The sequence below is a fragment of the Acinonyx jubatus genome, chromosome C1 (genome assembly GCF_027475565.1).
Source record: "Acinonyx jubatus isolate Ajub_Pintada_27869175 chromosome C1, VMU_Ajub_asm_v1.0, whole genome shotgun sequence".
NCBI classification, from domain to species: domain Eukaryota; kingdom Metazoa; phylum Chordata; class Mammalia; order Carnivora; family Felidae; genus Acinonyx; species Acinonyx jubatus.
The window spans coordinates 124,154,743-124,172,894 of record NC_069381.1 but is presented as its reverse complement, the minus strand read 5'-3'; the positions used below and the strand labels follow the sequence as shown (position 1 = coordinate 124,172,894).

General features: G+C 43.7%; 1 protein-coding gene across 7 annotated transcripts in view; it reads left to right on the top strand.

Moving 5' to 3' along the window:
- Positions 1 to 18,152, top strand: part of TMEM163 (transmembrane protein 163) — a 236,469-nt gene that overhangs the window by 50,489 nt on the left and 167,828 nt on the right. Inside the window, exon 3 of one of the 7 annotated variants that reach the window (XM_053214969.1) lies at positions 1,189 to 17,799. The exons of the other annotated variants lie outside the window; for them this stretch is intronic. Within the exon in view, the coding sequence (XP_053070944.1) occupies position 1,189 (1 nt within the window). The 3' untranslated portion in view covers positions 1,190 to 17,799. Of the gene's footprint in view, positions 1 to 1,188; positions 17,800 to 18,152 lie in introns of those variants that run through there. 7 annotated transcript variants of the gene reach the window in all.

The window sequence follows — 18,152 nt, the reverse complement described above, 5'->3', positions numbered from 1 at the left end:
GCAGGTCAGGGTGGGGCAGTGGGTCCCTCACTCGTTTGCTGCATCTCGTTGTAGGCAGGTTTCCTGGAAGGTGGAGGAACTTTTCACAGCTGGAGTGCTCGCCTTGCTCTCCAACTACATGGAGTGACTTCATTCATTCAGCCCCATGTGTCCAGCGATATTGGAGGAACAGCTGTCCATTATTACATTATGAGTGGGTGATATATGGGTGTGTTTCTTAGAAAGATAAAGCTTACTTAGGTATTTATTGCAAAGTAATATTATAAAAATAACACTCATTTTGAAGAAAACTGAGAAAATAATTTTCCACTCTCTTGTTTCCCAGGGATAGTCATTTTACTATTTTTGGTTCATCCCTATAACTTTCTTAAAAAAAAAAATTTTTTTTTAGTGTATGTTTATTTTTGAGAGAGAGAGAGAGACAGAGCATGAGCAGGGGAGGGGCAGAGAGAGGGAGACAGACACGAAACAGGCTCCAGGCTCTCAGCTGTCAGCACAGAGCCTGACACGGGGCTTGAACTCACAAACAGCAAGATCATGACCTGAGCTGAAGTCAGATGCTTAACCATCCCTGAGCCACCCAGGCGCCCCCATCCCCATGACTTTCTTAATCCATTTTCAGAAACATAGCTGTGGTCGTGTTATAAATAGAGTTTGGTATTCTGGTTTTGGGTGACTTTCTATAAAAAGACTTTTCAGAGACTGAAACTATCTCCCTTTCCCCCAAATACAAAATTTGCCCTTTGCTTACAAAAGTAATAATGGATGGTATAGTTAAAAAAAAAAAAAAGGTGGTTTGTTTCAAAAGGTATCTTTATTTTCAGTCTTCCCTGTGCCTTATCCTGCTTTGATTTTGCAGTAAGCCTTTTGCCTGTAGTGTGTCTCTTACAAGGAGTGGCATTTTGTTCTGAGGGAGGTTCGTGGCAAGATCAGCAGGTAACACCCTTAAAAATAGCTCCACGTGGTGGTCCACCAGGGCCACACCCAGCCTCTACAGCCTCTGTCTGGATGTGGGATCCTGGAACATCTTCAAAGCTGTCATTCTGTTTGCAGGGTCAGAGCCACAGTGTTTGTGGGAGGAAGCTGGCAGAGCAAGATCACCAGAAGTGGACCTGCTTTGATTTTGGAGCATCACACATCACCCTAATGGGGTGTGACCTTTTAATACTTTTTATCTCTTTCTCCTAGGCACCCGTGTCTGGTTAAAATACCTTCTTCAGAGAACTGTGGGAGACCAGTTGCTGACAGAAACGTGAATGTGTCACATTCTCTTGGATTTTTCCCCACTCTACTTTTGGTGTTTTATCAGTTGGTTCTACAAGATAACAGTGAGGGTGATTATTTTTCATGACCACTGCCTCATACAGTACCAATTAAGTATGGTCTGTTCACCTCAAATATATGTATGATACGATATGATTCCACGTATGTGAAATATCCAGAAGAGGCAAATGTGTGGAGTTAGAAGGTTCATGAATGGTTGCCTTTGGCTGGGGGTGTTGGGGGACAGTGAGAGGTGACCCTCAAAGGTAAGGAGCTTCTGGGGTGATGGAAAATGTCCTAAAATTAAGTGTAATGGCTGTACAGCTCTGAATACACTAAAAACTATTGAATTATACATTTTAAGTCAGTGAATATGGTGTGTAAATTATGTTTCAATAAACTGAAAAAAATATGAATTATGTATGTCTACTGCAGTACTAAACAATGCAGTTAATACATAACCCATTGGAAGGACATGTCCCTTAAAGAGAGAATTCCTTATGCATAAGAATGCATCTAGTTGTGAGAGATTTACATTTCTTTTTTTTCTTTTTATTAATTTTTTAAAAAATGTTCATTTATTTTTGAGAGAAAGAGAGAGAGTACAAGCAGCGGAGGGACAGAGAAAGAGGGAGACACAGAATCTGAAGCAGGCTCTAGGCTCCGAGCTGTCAGGACAGAGCCCGAGGTGGGTCTTGAACCCGTGAACCACAAGATCATGACCTGAGCCAAAGTCAGCCGCTGAACTGAAGGAGCACCCAGGTGCCCCTGTTTATTTGAAGCATAAGTGGAGAGCTACTCAGTGGAGTTGGCTGGCTTGTGAAAGGCAACTGTTAAATTTTCAGGATTTTCGTAAACTGGTGACATCAGGTTGATAGCTTGAAAACGGCAGCTCTGTGGACTGTCTGCTGGTAAGTGGTGATTGCGTTGGCATGGTCTCTTGCTTTTGAGAAAGAAGACAATTTGATTTCCCAGATCCTGAGAGCAGATTTTTTCATGAGCATCGTTCTCTCACTTAGAGGCTGCCCTACCTGCTGTGAGCTCTCCGTGAAATTTGTAACTGGAACTTGTGAAGTTAAGGCACAGAATCCACTTTGTTTGTTATTCATCTTCTTTAATTAATTCAATCTGATTTAGGCTTATATACCTAAAAGTCATTTTTTTTCCAGACAGGAAATATCTGAATTATTCATATTTTTCCCATTATGAACCGTGCATATTGGTCCCTTGAGAAATCAGTGCAATATATCTTACTGCTGTTCCTATGTGTGAGTTTGTCAACAGCTCTCAGTGAGATTAGTAATTAGACAGCCAGCCACACTGGAAACTGTGCAGATAATAGAGGGTTTGGGGAAATCTCAGGTGATACAGGCAGCCAAAGTTTAAATCCAGATAGAATTCTCTGCACACCTACATGGTTCAGATTTCTTTCAATGGTTATTTTTTTTATTAAGAAGAGTAGCAGGATGATATGTTTCATAAATTTTACTAAAATTTGTATGACTTTTTTCTTTGTGCAACGACCAAAATGAAATTTTGACATGAAATTTTTCTGAGAGTCTTTTCTTCAAATGGAAATGTATTCATGTATTTATTTTTGATAATGCATATTATAATTTTTTTAATGTTTATTTATTTCTGAGAGAGAGAGAGAGAGAGAGAGAGACTGAGTGTGAGCAGGGGAGGGGCAGAGACAGAGGGAGACACAGAATCTGAAGCAGGTTCCAGGCTCTGAGCTGTCAGCACAGAGCCTGACACGGGGCTTGAACTCACGGACTATGAAATCATGACCTGAGCCGAAGTCAGACGCTTAACTGACTGAGCCACCCAGGCACTCCTGATAATACATATTATAAAATACAGTTAGCACATGGAAAGTAAAAGCTGATGCTTAATCCTGTCCTCAGAGATGAAGAAGAGATACTTTTGAATGAATTGTGATGATCCCTGTGATGTGTAGTGTATTAAGTGAAAAAGGCAGATTAGAGAACATTGTACACAGTATCATGTGATTGTGCAGAAAGTATACCCCCAAATATGGAAGAATTTCTGCCCTTGACAAAAGTGTGTGTAAGCGTGTGTGTGTTCATATGCACATGCACATAAATAAGCAAATAGAGCAATCTTTTCCTTCCTCATAGATGTGAAGTACTTCATTATATGTAGGGACCATAATATATTTAACCAGGCTCCTATGGATGGATGCTGAGAATATCACAGCTTTAGAATTCTAATACTATGTAACTAGAATACACAACAACATTGGTTTGTATAGTAGTTTGTATTAGTTTGCAATTGCTGCTGTAACAAATGACCACAAATGTGGTGGCTTAGGAATACAAAGTTACTATCTTAAATTTCTGGAGGTCAGCGGTCCCAAACCTGCTTCAGTGGGCTGAAATCAAGTTGTTGACAGGACTGTGTTCCTTCTGGTGGCCCTGGGGAGAATGTTTTCTTGCCTTTTCCAGTTTTTACTGGCTGTCTAGATTTCTTTGCTTTCTTTTTTTAAACATTTAAAAAAAATTTTTTTAATGTTTATTTTTGAGACAGAGAGAGACAGAGCATGAACAGGGGAGAGTCAGAGAGAGAGGGAGACACAGAATCTGAAGCAGGCTCCAGGCTCTGAGCTGTCAGCACAGAGCCCGACGTAGGGCTCGAACCCACGGACCGTGAGATCATGACCTGAGCCGAAGTTGGACACTTAACCGACTGAGACACCCAGGTGCCCCTAAACATTTTTAAAAAATGTTTATTTTTGAGAGATACAGAGCGTGAGCAGTGGAGGGGCAGAGAGAGAGAGAGAGAGAGAAAGAGAGAGAATGAATGAATGAATGAATGAATGAATGAATGAATCTGAGTCAGGCTCCAGGCTCTGAGCTGTCAGCACAGAGTCCAATGCAAGGCTCAAATCCATGATCCACAAAATCATTACCTGAGTTGAAGTCGGACACTTAACCGACTGAGCCACCCAGGTGCTCTTCTGGTGGCTGTCTAGATTTCTTGACTTGGGGCCTGCATCCAGCCTGCAATCCCATCACTGCAATCTGCTTGCAATGTGATCCCTTTCTATGACTCTTCTACCTCCCTGTTTGCCTAGTGGGGACTCCTGTGATGACCCTGGGCCCAAGTGAATTATCCAGGATAATCTCCCCATTTGAAGATCCTTCGTTTAATCACATCTACAAGATCCTGTTGGCCACTAAGGTAACATCCTCTCAGGTTCTGGAGTTTAGGGCATGGCCATCTTTGAGGGGCTTGATTCTGTCAACCACAAAATTTAAGACAAACTGCTAGCTTAGAGTAAGCTTGCTTATTTTCTAGCACCCATTTCCATGTCTGAACTCTTGGTCCTAGGGAGACAGAAATTAATGGTGTAGTTTTTTGCTTTTCAGCAGGTTTCAGAGCTTTGAAAGGAGAAGGGGACTCATGAAACAATGGGGGATGCTAGAGGGTCATTCTAGTACAAGGCAAAAAAAGCTAGAAATGAAGGTAGTGGGTAGTTGGAGGCAGACCAACAAGTGCTTGTGTGAGCTCATGCGTGCATTTTCCCGTGGAGCGGGTCTATGATGTTTATCAGATTTGCAGTGGGGTCTGTGAACTCAGCGTTCAATGCCACAGCTGTGGTCGATGAAACCTCAAAGGACTTTACTTAGGGAAATGACATGATTAAATTTGCATTTTGGAAAACCAGCCCGGGGTGGAAGAGGGGAGAGGCTGAGACATCCTTAAGAGATCCCTGCAGTGGAGCCAGGGATGATGAGGTTGGACAGGTGACGGAACAGAGCAGCAGTACTGGTCTGCAGGAGATAAGGGAGGTAGAACTGACAGAACTTCAATGACATTGGCCGAGGAGGGTGGAGTTGTGGACGAATGAAGGCCCTGTTCATTGCCTTAGGGAATATAGGATGATGATCAGGAGTGGGGGTCATTGTGGGGTGAGAGGGAGATGATAAATTGAATTTTGTGTATGTTCATGTCATATGGGCTATAGGACATCCACATGGAGGTGAGTAGTATATAATAAAAAGGCATAGAGATTTCTAGAATATACAGGTATAGATATTCCTGAACTGTATTTCTGTATTTTAAATTCTTCCTACTGGTACCCATCACTCTGCCCCTCTACAGTAGCATTTAACCTTTAAAATGAGCAGGACCTAGGTTAGGAATTAAAAAAAAAAATGTTTATTCATTTATTTTGAGAGAGAGAGAGAGCGCGCGCACGAGTGAGCATGAGTGGAGGAGGGGCAGAGAGAGAGACAGAGGGAGAGGGAGAGAATTCCAAGCAGGGATTCTTCGCATTGATAGTACAGAGCCTGATCCCATGAACCTCGAGACCATGACCTGAGCTGATCATGACCAGATTCACACATTCAGCTAACAGCCACCCAGGTGCCCCAGGAAGTTTTTTCAGACAGTAGCCACAGCTAACAAATTTTGTGTGCTTTTGTAATTTGGTTTTGTACTTTTCACAAACCAAATTTCATTTTATCCTTAGAGCAGTCATGTGAAGGGTGGTGCTGGGTGAACTGTAACTGCCTTGTGACAGTAATGATAATAAATAATGATTATAGATAATATATATTGAGCATTTACCATGCCAAAATAGGTTCTGAGATTATCATTATTTATTAGCTTGATTCATTCTCACAATAGCCCTATAAGATAGTTTATTATTCCATTGTGCAGATGAGGCAGTGAAGGTTCAGAGTGGGCTTGAGTAACTTGCCCTAAGTCACACAGTTAGTGAGGTATGGAGCTAGGCTTTGAACTCAGAGAATCAATGTGACTACTAAAGCCTGTGTGAGGCCCATCAGTGGTGGGGCTCAGGCTGTATTCATGATTATCAGCCCATTTCCTGTGCCCCTTCTACTCTGCCATGCTGTCTCTCCAAGGAAGTGAGAGTTAAGTGAGCTATGTGGGGGAAGTTAACAACATTTCTGTTAGATAGCCAGTTCTGGGGAGAAGAGACCTCTGGGAGAGGGTGGGAGGAGAGTGTCAGCAAGGAGCAGAGAGTAGCCACATTCCTGGGGTCTGCAGCATGAGGGAGGGGGTCTCAGTCACCAGCTATGGGCAGAGGGGTTGATTTGGAGCTTTAGCCCAGGGTGGTCAGTCAGTGTTCTCAGGTTTAGGCTGGGGAGAGAGAGATGTCAGGCACAAGGGAGGGAGTGCAGCTCTTTGGGTATCTGTGACTGGATCCAAAATAGTTTTGGAAGAATTGGTGATAGATCCTAGGACCAGGAGTCAGGGAGGGTTGGGTCTCTTTGCTACTTGGGCTGGCCTCAGACAGTGTCTGGGCTCTTGGGAATCAACTTAAGTTTCTCTGGCCCTGTTTTATTGGCTTTGCTAGTTGTGAGGATTCTGAACAGCAGGTGGGACTTGGAGCCTTTGGGAACCTGAGCTCTGTGGGTCTGATGCCAGTCTTTGCATTATTTGCTATTGCCCTTTGTTATGGGTCCACAGACTGCTGGTGAGGAAGGATGGGGACACCATCTCAGTCAAAGGGCTGCACACAGGGCTTGACAAGACAGAAATCATCCCCAGAGGGAAGCCTTTGCAAATAATGTGGTGTTCAGAGGGAAGACCTTTCACAGGACAAGGCACTGAGTTCCTAGATTTGTGTCAAGATGCATAAACTATTAGGAAGAAGGGATCAGTGATGGAAAGAAAAAAATGAACCATTCTGTTTTGTTTTCTCCCCTTCCTCTACGTTAATCTGTTCTGTTCCTTCAGTTCCACATATGGGTAAAATCATATGGTATTTGTCTTTCTCTGACTGACTTATTTCACTTAGCACAATGCATTCTGACTCTGTCCACACCATTGCAAATAGCAAGATTTCATTCTTTTTCATGGCTAAGTAATATTCCACTGTATATATAGACCACATCTTCTTGATCCATTCATCCATTGATGGACATGTGGGCTATTTCCATAATTTGGTTGTTGTTGATAGTGCTGCTATTAACATTGGGGTTCTGTGGCTCTTTGAATCTGTATTTTTGTATCCTTTGGGTAAATACCTAGTAATGCAATTGCTGGGTTGTAGGGTAGTTCTATTTTTTAACTTTCTGAGGAACCTCCGTACTGTTCTCTGGAGTGGCTGTACCAGTTTGCCTTCCCACCAACAGTGTAAGAGGGTTCCTCTTTCTCCACATCCTCACCAACATCTGTCTTTTCTTGTGTTGTTAATTTTAGCCATTCTGACGGGTGTGAGGTGGTGCCTCATTGTGGTTTTGATTTGTATTTACCTGATGATGAGTGATGTTGAACATCTTTTCATGTGTCTGTTAGCCATCTGGATGTCTTCTCTGGAGAAATATCTATTTATGTCTTCTGCCCATAAGAGACTCTTAATCATAGAGAACAAACTGAGGATTGATGGAAAGAGGTGGATGGGGGGTGGGCTAAAATGGCTGACGGGTATTAAAGGAAGGCTTTTGTTAGGATGAGCACTGGGTGTTACATGTAAGTGATGAGTCACTAAATTCTACTCCTGAAACCATTATTACACCATGTGTTGACTAACTAGAATTTAAATAAAAACTTGAAACAAACAAAAAAAAAGGGAAGAAATGAATCAGAATCTCACAGACAGATATTTTGTTAATGCAAGCACTTAGGTGGTGTTGGTTTCAAAGTCCTTTAAAATCGGGGACTTTAATGTCAAGTAATTGACTCTTTATGGAAAGGTTTCCAGTTACAAATAGGGAGCAGGTGATCTCAGATTCCAGCCAAACTCAGTTAAAAGGGCTTTGGTTTTCTGAAATGGAACCTCCCTACTCCCATGACACACCCCTTTCTCTTCCCAGCTTTGGCCTCAGCTCATTTTAATAATAAGCCTTTCTTCCCCTTACATGTCATTTGCCATTGTTATGCACAGCCATTGGATTCCAGCAACGGTAGCCGATTCAGTGAATGTCACCAGTCCTGTTGTGTTGTTCTTTATTAATAAGTGAGCCTTGGTTTTTAGAGGTCTGCTCCATCAGTGGGGTGTCACTGGAGAAGAAGGGTGGTGTAAGGGCAAGAATATTCAAAAGGCAGTGGGAAGGTCCAAATTTTGTCCAGCTCTACCCTTCCCCCCACTCCTCCCTGGCTCTGGGTCGCCCTTGGGAAACACCGTAGGGTCATATGCTTTTAGCTACAGGGATTGCCTAACTCCAGTTGGAGATGCTTCAAGGTCTATCAAGAAATCTTGAAAGAAGTATTGTGAAATTCTCAACATGTTGAAGTAAAAATTTAAACACTTATGTATGAAGATAGAAGTGCCATTATTTTACTGGAGATTGAGTTGTGAAATGAAACACTGACAAGATGTTCTAAACCTACCACAGAGGAGGTAAATTGCCATCTTGGGAAAAGGGGCCATGTCTTCTAAAGGTCCTGTGTTCCAGTCACTGTGGCTGCATAAAAGCATAGTGGCTTAAAAACAATTCACAAGGTTTCTGTGGGTCAGGAATTTGGGAGCAGCTCAGCTGGTTTTATCCCAGGGTCCTTGGTGAGGCTGTCTTCAGAGAATTGCTAGGGTTTGGGTCATCTTGAAGCCTTCTTTACTCACATGTTGAGGGTCTAGTCAGGGAACCCTTGAAAAACAGGGAGCTGGAACAAACGGGGCTCCTTGGACATCTCTCTCCACCCTTTCATTGTCTGTCCGTGTCTTCTCTCTAGCATGGTGGCTTCAGGGTCACCAGACTTCATCTGTGTTGGCTCAAGACTCTGAAGGTATGTGTCCCAAGAGAGAACCAGGTGGAAGCTGATTTGCCCTGGACGCCCCTGCTTCAAAAGTGGTGCTGCATCTCTTTTGCATTCTTTTGGTTGAAGGAGTTACAAAGATCTGCCCAACTTCCAGGGAGGAGATTTAGACCCACCTGTCAATGAGGAGTGTCAGGGTTACATTGTGGGATGTCCACACAGAAGGGGAAAGAAAGTGGTGTAGCCGTCTTTGGAGACTACAATCTGCCACACCCTAGGATAGGGAATTTTGTTCAAAGCTGACTTACTAAAGCTGACGGGCTTTGGGACAGTAGTATTAGAGTCTTCTTTAGTTGCTTCCCTTTGGAGGCGGTCAGAAGCGAGAGCAAGAAGAAAAGGACATGGAGGTGGCCAGAGCTTATGACTCTTGACACTTCTTTGCCCGGTGATTGGAGGACAGAGCTAGACTTTGGAAGTCCTTAGTGGCCATTGACCAAGCAAAGACTTTCTGAAGGGAAGAAGCAGCTTAGAACACAGGAACAGCCTTCAAAAGGGGTTAGTATTAGCTCTGGGGAGGGACTTTTGGTCCTTACAGTGCCAATATATCCTGAAAGTGATCAAAAGACTTTTCATTCATTGCCACCATCCTGTTCTTCAGAAGTGAGGGAGAGTAGCCTGAGGCTCTGCTCTCACAGGATACTGCTGTGGTTAGGAAGTGGCCACGGGTGCCCTGGCCTCTTGTTTGATTCCCTCCTTGGTCATGGTCTCTTTGATGTAGAACACCCTGGAGGTTGTGAGCCAGTGTGTTTCTCGGTGTAAGAGTTTCTTTAGGAAATGTAGTTCGGTAAGTGAAGTGGAGAAATGGCAGTAGGTGGTTGATTTTGGTCGTGCCCGTGTGAAGCAGACATGGGCTCATCCTGCCTCCAAAGGAAAATGATGTATACATTTAACCCCCTTTGTAGGCTATTTTGTGGTTGGCTTCTTTGGGGATCAGTCATTTCTTTGAAACAAATTAACTATGCACTTACCATGTGGTAAGCCCACATTATGATGTGAAAAAGAGAAAGGGCTCCTGAAGGCCCATATTTTACAACTATGTTCTTTAATCCTAGTGAAAGAGGAACCAGAAATGGCCAAAAGGACTCCCCCCAGATGAGTGAGGATCTGCTCTCTGGGCTTTGAGGACTTGAATTTTGGGTCTGAGTATTTGGAAGAATGTTAATGGCAATGAGCAAGAGATGGGGCTCTGTAGACCCCATCCCTACATTCTCTTCCCCTCTGAATTACCTGGCCAAGAGGAAGACGTGTCCAATAGTGAACACAGATGGAAACTCTGGGCTTGTTCCAGGAGAGGGTTGTGTGCTGACTGGGGATGGGTGGTACTATGGCCATGGCTTACAGGTTTGATGGGCTATTGTGGGGAATAAGCTTAGGAATTCCCTGAGCTTAGTCCCCAAGTTTCCCACTTTGAAGCTTATTCCCACAGGCTATTCTTTTTGGTTCAGGTTTTTCATTTTTTGTGCTTACTAGTTTTGTTTCTCCTGCCAGTTGCTACTTTTGGGCCACGTCTTTCTTTGGTTGTGGAGGTTTGGTTCCTCCTCCCTTCTGAGTCTCTCAGCCTCATTGCTTTTACAGATATAGAAAATGAGGCCTGGAAGGGCTGCGTCCACAGCCCAAACCTTCCAGCAGCTACTCCAGAGCTTTGTCCATTAGAACAGCCTACATTCTTCCAACTCTGTGGTCCAAAAATTTGCTAGAAGAAAACTTTGTAGATGTCACTGGATGTGTTTGGGACATATTGGTGGATTTAGACCACTGGATAGGTTTTTCTTCCCATCTCAGGAGATGTAATGATTAACTGTACATAGTGTGACTCATTAAACAAATAATACTCTAACACTGTAGCTGAACAAGTGTTACCTTCCAAGTAGTCACTTTGGGAAATGTCACACAATGTTATCTTTGCTTAAAATATATTTTAAACTTTTGCAGATACCTTAAGAAGCTATTAAATGTTTGAATTAGTTGAAATACAGGTTCAGTTGCTGTAAGAGATGCCAGATAGTTGTGGCTTAAACCTGTAGCCTGGCCTTAAGCGCTCTGAGTTTGCTATGATAGCTCCATGATATCAAAGACACTGTTTCCTTTCTTTTTGCTCTGTTTACTCATGGACATGTTGATCATGTCCATGTGGTTAGAAGAGGTTTCCACATTTCACATTCCATGGCTACCACATCCACATGCATACCTGTTTGAAGGGAAACAGGGGAGCAGAAGGATTATCCTTTTCTGTTTCAGAAACACCTGGAAGATGTGGTTCTCCCTCAGATCTCATTGGCCAAAACTTCTTCACATGGCCATCCCCAGCTGCAGGGAAAGCTGGAAATGAAATCCTTCTTGATACCATGTGCCCAGCTAAAAACTGGAGTTGTTACTGTAAAAGAAGGAGGCAATAAATATCTGAGGATAACCAACAGCCTCTGTCCCAATATTATTTTTGATGATTCTCAGAAGGAGCATATCATTGGGTGTGGGTTTGACTTTTGAGTATCATTTGGCCCTTTGAGCCAAGTCTGATGAATAAGGATGTTCCAGCACTGGTTGTGCTCCTCCTAGTATAAACAAGGGGCAAGCATCAGTGATGAATGGCTTTTTCTAGCGTGGCTCATATACTGGTTCTGAGAGGTACAATATCACAGAGGGGCGTTGGTGATATTCAGAAGAGTGGCAGCTTTGACAGAAGACCATATCCCAGGATGACATCTCAGAGGGAGAACGCTCACAGGTGTGAGTCCTGGTTAACAGTTAACTTTTACTAGGTACTTACTTACTGTATGGTAGACATCCTTTGTTACATAGGCTATCTCATTTAATCCACATAAAATCCTTATGTGGGAGGCTAATGCTATTTTAATCTCCTTTTCATAGATTAGGAACTGGAATAAGTTGCCCAAGGTTATAAAATGAGGAAGTGGTGGAATAGGGTTTTAAACCCAGGCACACTGGCCCCAGAGTTCCTGTTTTTAGTCTTGAGTGAAACTCTCCCCACTGGACAGTAAAACTTTGTAGCAGTGTTCACCCCCTTGTTCCAGAACAGTAATAGCCCAACTTTTATCATCCCTTGCCCCGTAACCTGGCAGGAGCACAGAGGACTCCTTCCTGAAGACGGTCAATGTATCATGGCTGTGCTGAAGGTGGAGACCAGGAAAACTCTTTCAGGGCAGCGGAAGAGGTGTAGGTGAAAGCAGAAACAAGAGTGGATTTTGAAGAAGTAGTTTAGTAAGTTTGGAAGTATATAGTCTATGTGGGAGTGGGTATGGGTGAAGAGTGAGAAATTAGGCTTCAGAGACTAGGTCCCGTGACAGAAAAAAACTTTATGTCTGATAATTTATAGATGATACAGTGAGATCTCAGAGGAAGCTACTCATTAATTTTTGTCAATAAAGGCACCTCATCAAGGAGAAGGCTTCTGTTGATCAGAGCAGGGCATATGTGTTCAGCTACTTTAAGTAAAATAATAATATTAGTAGCAGATGTTTGGTGAGTGCTTTCTATGAACCAGGCAGAACATAAACACATCATCTCACTTAATGCTGTCTATAGTGCTTTGAGGCTGGCGGTGTTCTTCCCAAGTTGTAGATGCAGAAACTGGGACACAGGGAGGTTATGAGACTGGCCAGACCACAGGACCAGAGAATGGCAGAGCCAGGTTTTGAACTCAGTTCTGTAACCACTTTGCTGTGCTCTTTCCTGCTCAAGGAGTTAAAGAGAAGGGAAGGAGCTGGTGTGGTGTGTACTCCCCTTGTAGTGTGCTGTTTAGAATTGTCATCAGATCTTCCAGGGCGCTGTTTCTACAGACCTTGATCTTCCAAGTGGCATTAGGTATGGTCAGGGATAGACGGAGTGCAGGGTTCCCAAAGTGTGAACCCCAGCCAGCAGTTCATCACTGGCTGAATTAGTTTCCTGTAACTGCTGTTATCAGTATCAAAACTTAGTGGCTTCAGTTGTATTTTCTTACAGTTCTGAAGGCCAGGAGTCTGAGCCGGTTCTGAGGGTGCTAAAATCAAGGTAGCAAGGCTGGCTCCTTCTGGAAGCTCCAGTAGAGGGCCCATTCTTGACTCTCCAGCATCTGGCGGCTGCCAGACTTCTTTGGCTTGAGACTGCCTTATGGCAGTCTCTGTTCCTCGTTGTCACATTGCCTTCTCATCTGTCATTGAACCTTCTTCTGCTTGCCTTTCATTAGGGCCCTTGAGATTGTATTTATGACCACCAGAGAATCTGGAGTAATCTCCCCATCTCAGGATGCTTAACTGAACCACATCAGCAAGGTAACAAATATGGGTTCCAGGGATAAGGACCTAGATATCTTTGGGGGGGCATTATGCAGCTTGCACACCTGGGAATTTGTTAGAAACATAAATTCTTACACCCCACCCCAGATTACTGAATCTAGAAACTCTAGGTATGGGGCCAACAATCTGAGTTTTAATGAGCCCCTTAGATCACACTGTGGATGCTGAAGTTGGCATTGAGCCCACGCAGCTCAGCTTTTACTTGGAAACTGTCCACTGAGTCATGGGCTGAGAAATGGTAGTTAAAGCTTTGTGCATCTTGTGTTGTCCTTGATTCATTTCTCCTCAAGGATATAAAGTGGTAACAAGAACCAGGATGCATTAGCCATGATGAGAACCTGTCTTTGCTGCTCACAAGGAAAGCTAGTCTGAAAACTCCAGACCTGGTTTTAGGAAGGCATCAGGGCACATGGGTCTAGATGAAAATGCCACGGGACAGGTGGGGGAAGAGAAGAGCTATGGAACAAAAATGGGAGAGATGACATTGTTTGGTCCTTCAGACAAGACCATGCCTGCAGGGTCACTGAAGGTCAGCAGATTGTCCAGGTTGGGAGTGCACCTGTTGGGGTGGCCTTGAGGTAGGAATTCCTCACTGGTAGCTTCCAGAGCATTGCATGGTGGAAAGGACGAGAATCAGATGTTGAGAGTCCTAGTGTTGCCACCTAGTAGCTGGGCATCCTAGACATGTTGTCTAACGTCCCAGCACCCCCCCCCCCCCACCTCCAGCCATGGGATGGAGGTGATTCCTGCCTTGCAAGGTGGGGGAGGGTGTGTGCAGAGCATTCAGTGTCTGTGCCAAACAGAAGGAAGATCAGCACGTTGCTCCTGGTGATGCTTCAAACTGAGGCTGCAGCAGGGACATCAGGCTGAAAGGGCTCATGGTGCACTAATTTAGAGCACTTGACCACAGCTTCTAAGATGTTTCTCTCCAGATCCATCCCAGAACATAATGCAGTACTGGTCTGAAGAGCCAAAGCCAGAGCCTCCCATAGGGGTTTATTAGCTTTGAATTTTTAGGAAGTAGCAAGAAGTAAATGAGGAATTTTGAATTCGATGAGCTTCTGGGACCTCTGCTGAATTCTGTCCTGCATGTTTGCCTCACTAACCAGACCAAGAATCTTGGGGGCCACCCAGCAGGCTTTGGAATATTAGGACTAACACATTTCTAAGTAACGGAAACCAGCCTGAGCTATCTTAGGTGAAAATCAGGGCTTAATCATAAAGCTTGTTCCTATAAGAAGAGATCTAGAAGCTCAGAGCCAGGACCCTAGACCCCTTCAGGCCCTGGAAAGCTCTGGCCATCATCTCCCACCTCTCTCAGGGCTCTGCACTGGGCTTCCTTCACTCTCCAGGCCACAGGGTGAAGTATGGCTGCCTACGAGAGAGGGTCAGTCACACCAAAAGATGAAGCAGTCCCGCAGATCTGGTTTGGGGTTTCCAGTCCAGAGAGTCTGACTGGCCCACCGTTGGTGGCTGGTTTGAGCTGTGGTGTCAGCGGTGGCTGGGAGGATACTGTCACCACCAGGCACCTACTGGAGTGGGTTTGGTGCATGCTGGTTCCCAGAGAAAGGGGGGTTTTCTCAGCTGGGCAGACAGCCCCAGGGTCTGCCAGGCCTGGCACAGAGAAACCGTAATTCGGTTATTATGTATAAAGTGTCACTGAAGGTCTTGGAAAGCTTCTCGTTCTCCCTCACTCCTGACAAGGCCGTGATCTGTTAAGTCTTGGTGCATTTCAGGTCAGCAAGGCTAAGAGATTACAACAAAGAAATTATGCCCTTTCTCCCTTCGTTTTTTTTCTTTCCTAGGAAATAAATATAAAGGGGAGAATGATGACTCACCTCTCAAATCCCAGAGTGAGTCAGTATTAACATTTTAGTCATATTTGTAGCTGGTCTTTTTTTCTGTATGCATACAGGAATTGAAATTAGATGAAAAATTATCTCATGAACAGAACATTACAGATAAATCTAAAGTTTTTGATTACCATTTCCGTTTTGGCCTTGTCTCCTCCATATCTAAAGATATCCACTTTTATGAGTTTGGCATTTATCTTTCTTGTACTTTTACTAAACCTTTCCTTACATCTTTGTATATGAAGAGCTCACATCCTAGCCAGTTCAAATACCCATGTTAAAGAAGGAGGAACTATATAATATGATGCACAGTGGTTCCAAGAGTGGAGATTGAATGGATGAAAAGTAATAAACCCAAGAATACTTTTTTGAAATACTTGAACATTTTATTTCCAACTCTGAGGTCCATTAAAAACAACAACAACAACACTTGTTAAAAATCATGTAATTCTCCAAAACATGTACCCCCCCCGCCCCGAAAACTGGGGATCCTAGCTGGCAAAATAGTTTTTCAAGAGTGTGTAAGTGTGTGAATTGTGCACACATTTGCTTAATGTCTGAATGAAAAAAGTTAAATTTGTTGTGTAGAATTTAAATGGGTTATATATTATAAACGACTCCCTGAGGGCATCATAAGCCTCTTGAAACTTTACAAATGTTGCTGTATCCCACCTGAAAGATTCAGGAGCCATAACATTGAACCTTGTTTGGATTTGGTTGCATGAACTTCATCTAGATCTGCTGTAAAAAACCCTTAGGAATGATGCTGTGTGCCTGCCTGCGTGAAGTCATTGTTAGGGAAGAGGAATCTGGTGGCAGATTTTATTCACCGGCCTAATGAAGTAAGTTCTGTGAATAAGCACATGGTGAAAATGATGCATATGTACGTGAAGGTCTTTTTAACAAGGTCTTTTTTAAATTTCTGAACTGTCAGTAAAAAACTACTCTCTCTCTTTTTTAAAGTGAGTGGGCAGTTGTTTTAGAGATCTCCAGCAATACCCCTGGGGATGCCTGTGCCCAGTTGGTTCAACTGTTCTAAGTGCAAAGCTAGTGAGAGTCTGACTTAGATTTCTCTGATGGACTGGTTTCTCTTGCTTGTCTCTGTCATGAACTGGCTCCACAGTAGACCTCAGGCCTGGCTTTCTAATGCTGGCTATGTGTTAGCAGGTAGGCCCCTTTGGAAGACCAGGCAAATCAGTATGCCTACAGAGAGACATCATATAGCATGCACTGCTGATTTGGGCATTAGGAAGATAATTGCTTTTTAAATAAAAACAATTACTTTCAAAATCATCTTTGAGATTTTGATATTACCTCCCTCCCCCCATTTTTTTACCCTTGCATCCAGTCCGTCTGTGGATTCTGTTAGCAGTTGTCCAAAACGTTTCCTTCATCCACCAATTCCTTGCCATCTCTGCTGCTTCAGGCCACTGTCCTCTCTTGACTGAACATTCCCGTGACCTCCCACAAGCCCTGTGTCCAGTCCCTTCCAAGCTGGCTTCCCCCTCCCCTGCCGTAACAGCTAGATCATCTCTTTGAATTATAAATGAAATCTTCCTACTCTGTTCCTTTATCATCTTTCGGTGGTCCACCATTGCCCTTAAAAATCTAAACTTTTCACCATGGTTAGTGGTCTGACCCCTGCCAGCCCTCTGGGCCGATAGGAGCATTTGGCCTCACTCATTCCCCTCCAACTGCAGTCACCTTCCCTTCCGTCCCCGCACCCAACCCCCCCCATGTGCTCAGATCACTCATTCACGTCTTGACTCTGGTATCTCCTCTGCAGAGAGGACTGTCTTGACCCACATCTAAAGTAGCACCTCCCTGCCCATATTACTCGATTAAATCACCTTGTTCTGTTTGTTCATAAACTTGACATTATGTGAAGTTTTCTTTTTTTCCTTTGTCGACTTAACTATTTGTTTCCCTTTGCTTGAATGTAAGCTCCCTGAGAACAGTGGCAGGGACTTGTCTTTCTCTTGCACCTCAAAGCTTAGAACCAATAGAAGGCGCATGGCAAATATTTGTGGAGTAAATAAGCCAACATGCCAGCAGGAGATGGTGTGTCCCTGCTGAGAAGCAAGTGAGTTCGCTGCCGCCTCCAGCTATTTATGAAGTGTCTTGGATAGTGGCATCCTAAGAGCTGCTTCAGAGTCACCCCATGCTATAGTCTGAGAGTCATTATAGAGTGCATGCTCAGTATGGGGGTCGGTGGGGGGGGTCTCAGTTGTCTTCTGGGATCTTCAGATTTCAAAGCCTGTTATCCCCATTCTTTCTGAAGTATTTTGAGTTTCTTTGCAAGCCCAAGTGTCATAAAAACATGAAGGATTTTTATATTATCTCCTGCTTTGGACTGGGCACTTCGCTTTTCCTCCATTAGCATGATAGTTGTTTTGCTCATACTAATACTCAAAACAAGACCAGGATATTTATTCTGGAAACTTACTAAAAATACATAATTTTTCGGGGTACCTGGTGGCTCGGTTAAGCATCTGACTTCAGCTCAGGTTATGATCTCACGGTTGGTGAGTTTGAACCCCACATCAGGCTGTCTGTTGTCAGCACAGAACCTGCTTTGGATCCTCTGTCCCCTTCTCTCCGCCTCTCCCCTGCTCTCTCCCTCCCTCTCTCTCTCTCTCTTTCTCTCTCTCTCTCTCCAAAAATAAACATTAAAAATCTTAAAAAAAAAATAGGGTGCCTGGATGGCTTAGTTGGTTAAGCATCTGGCTCTTGGTTTCGGCTCAGGTCATGATCTCATAGTTTATGACTTTGAGCCCCACATCAAGCTCTGTGCTGTCAGTGTGGAGCCTGCTTGGGATTCTCTTGCTCCCTCTCTCTCTCTGCCCCTCCCCGCTCACACGCCATCTTTCTCTCTCTCTCTCTCTCAAAATAAATAAACTTAAAAAAATCTTAAATATATATGTATAATTTTTCCATTTTATACACTGACTACCTTTCAGCATAATGCCACCAGGAGAACTAACCCTTTAAA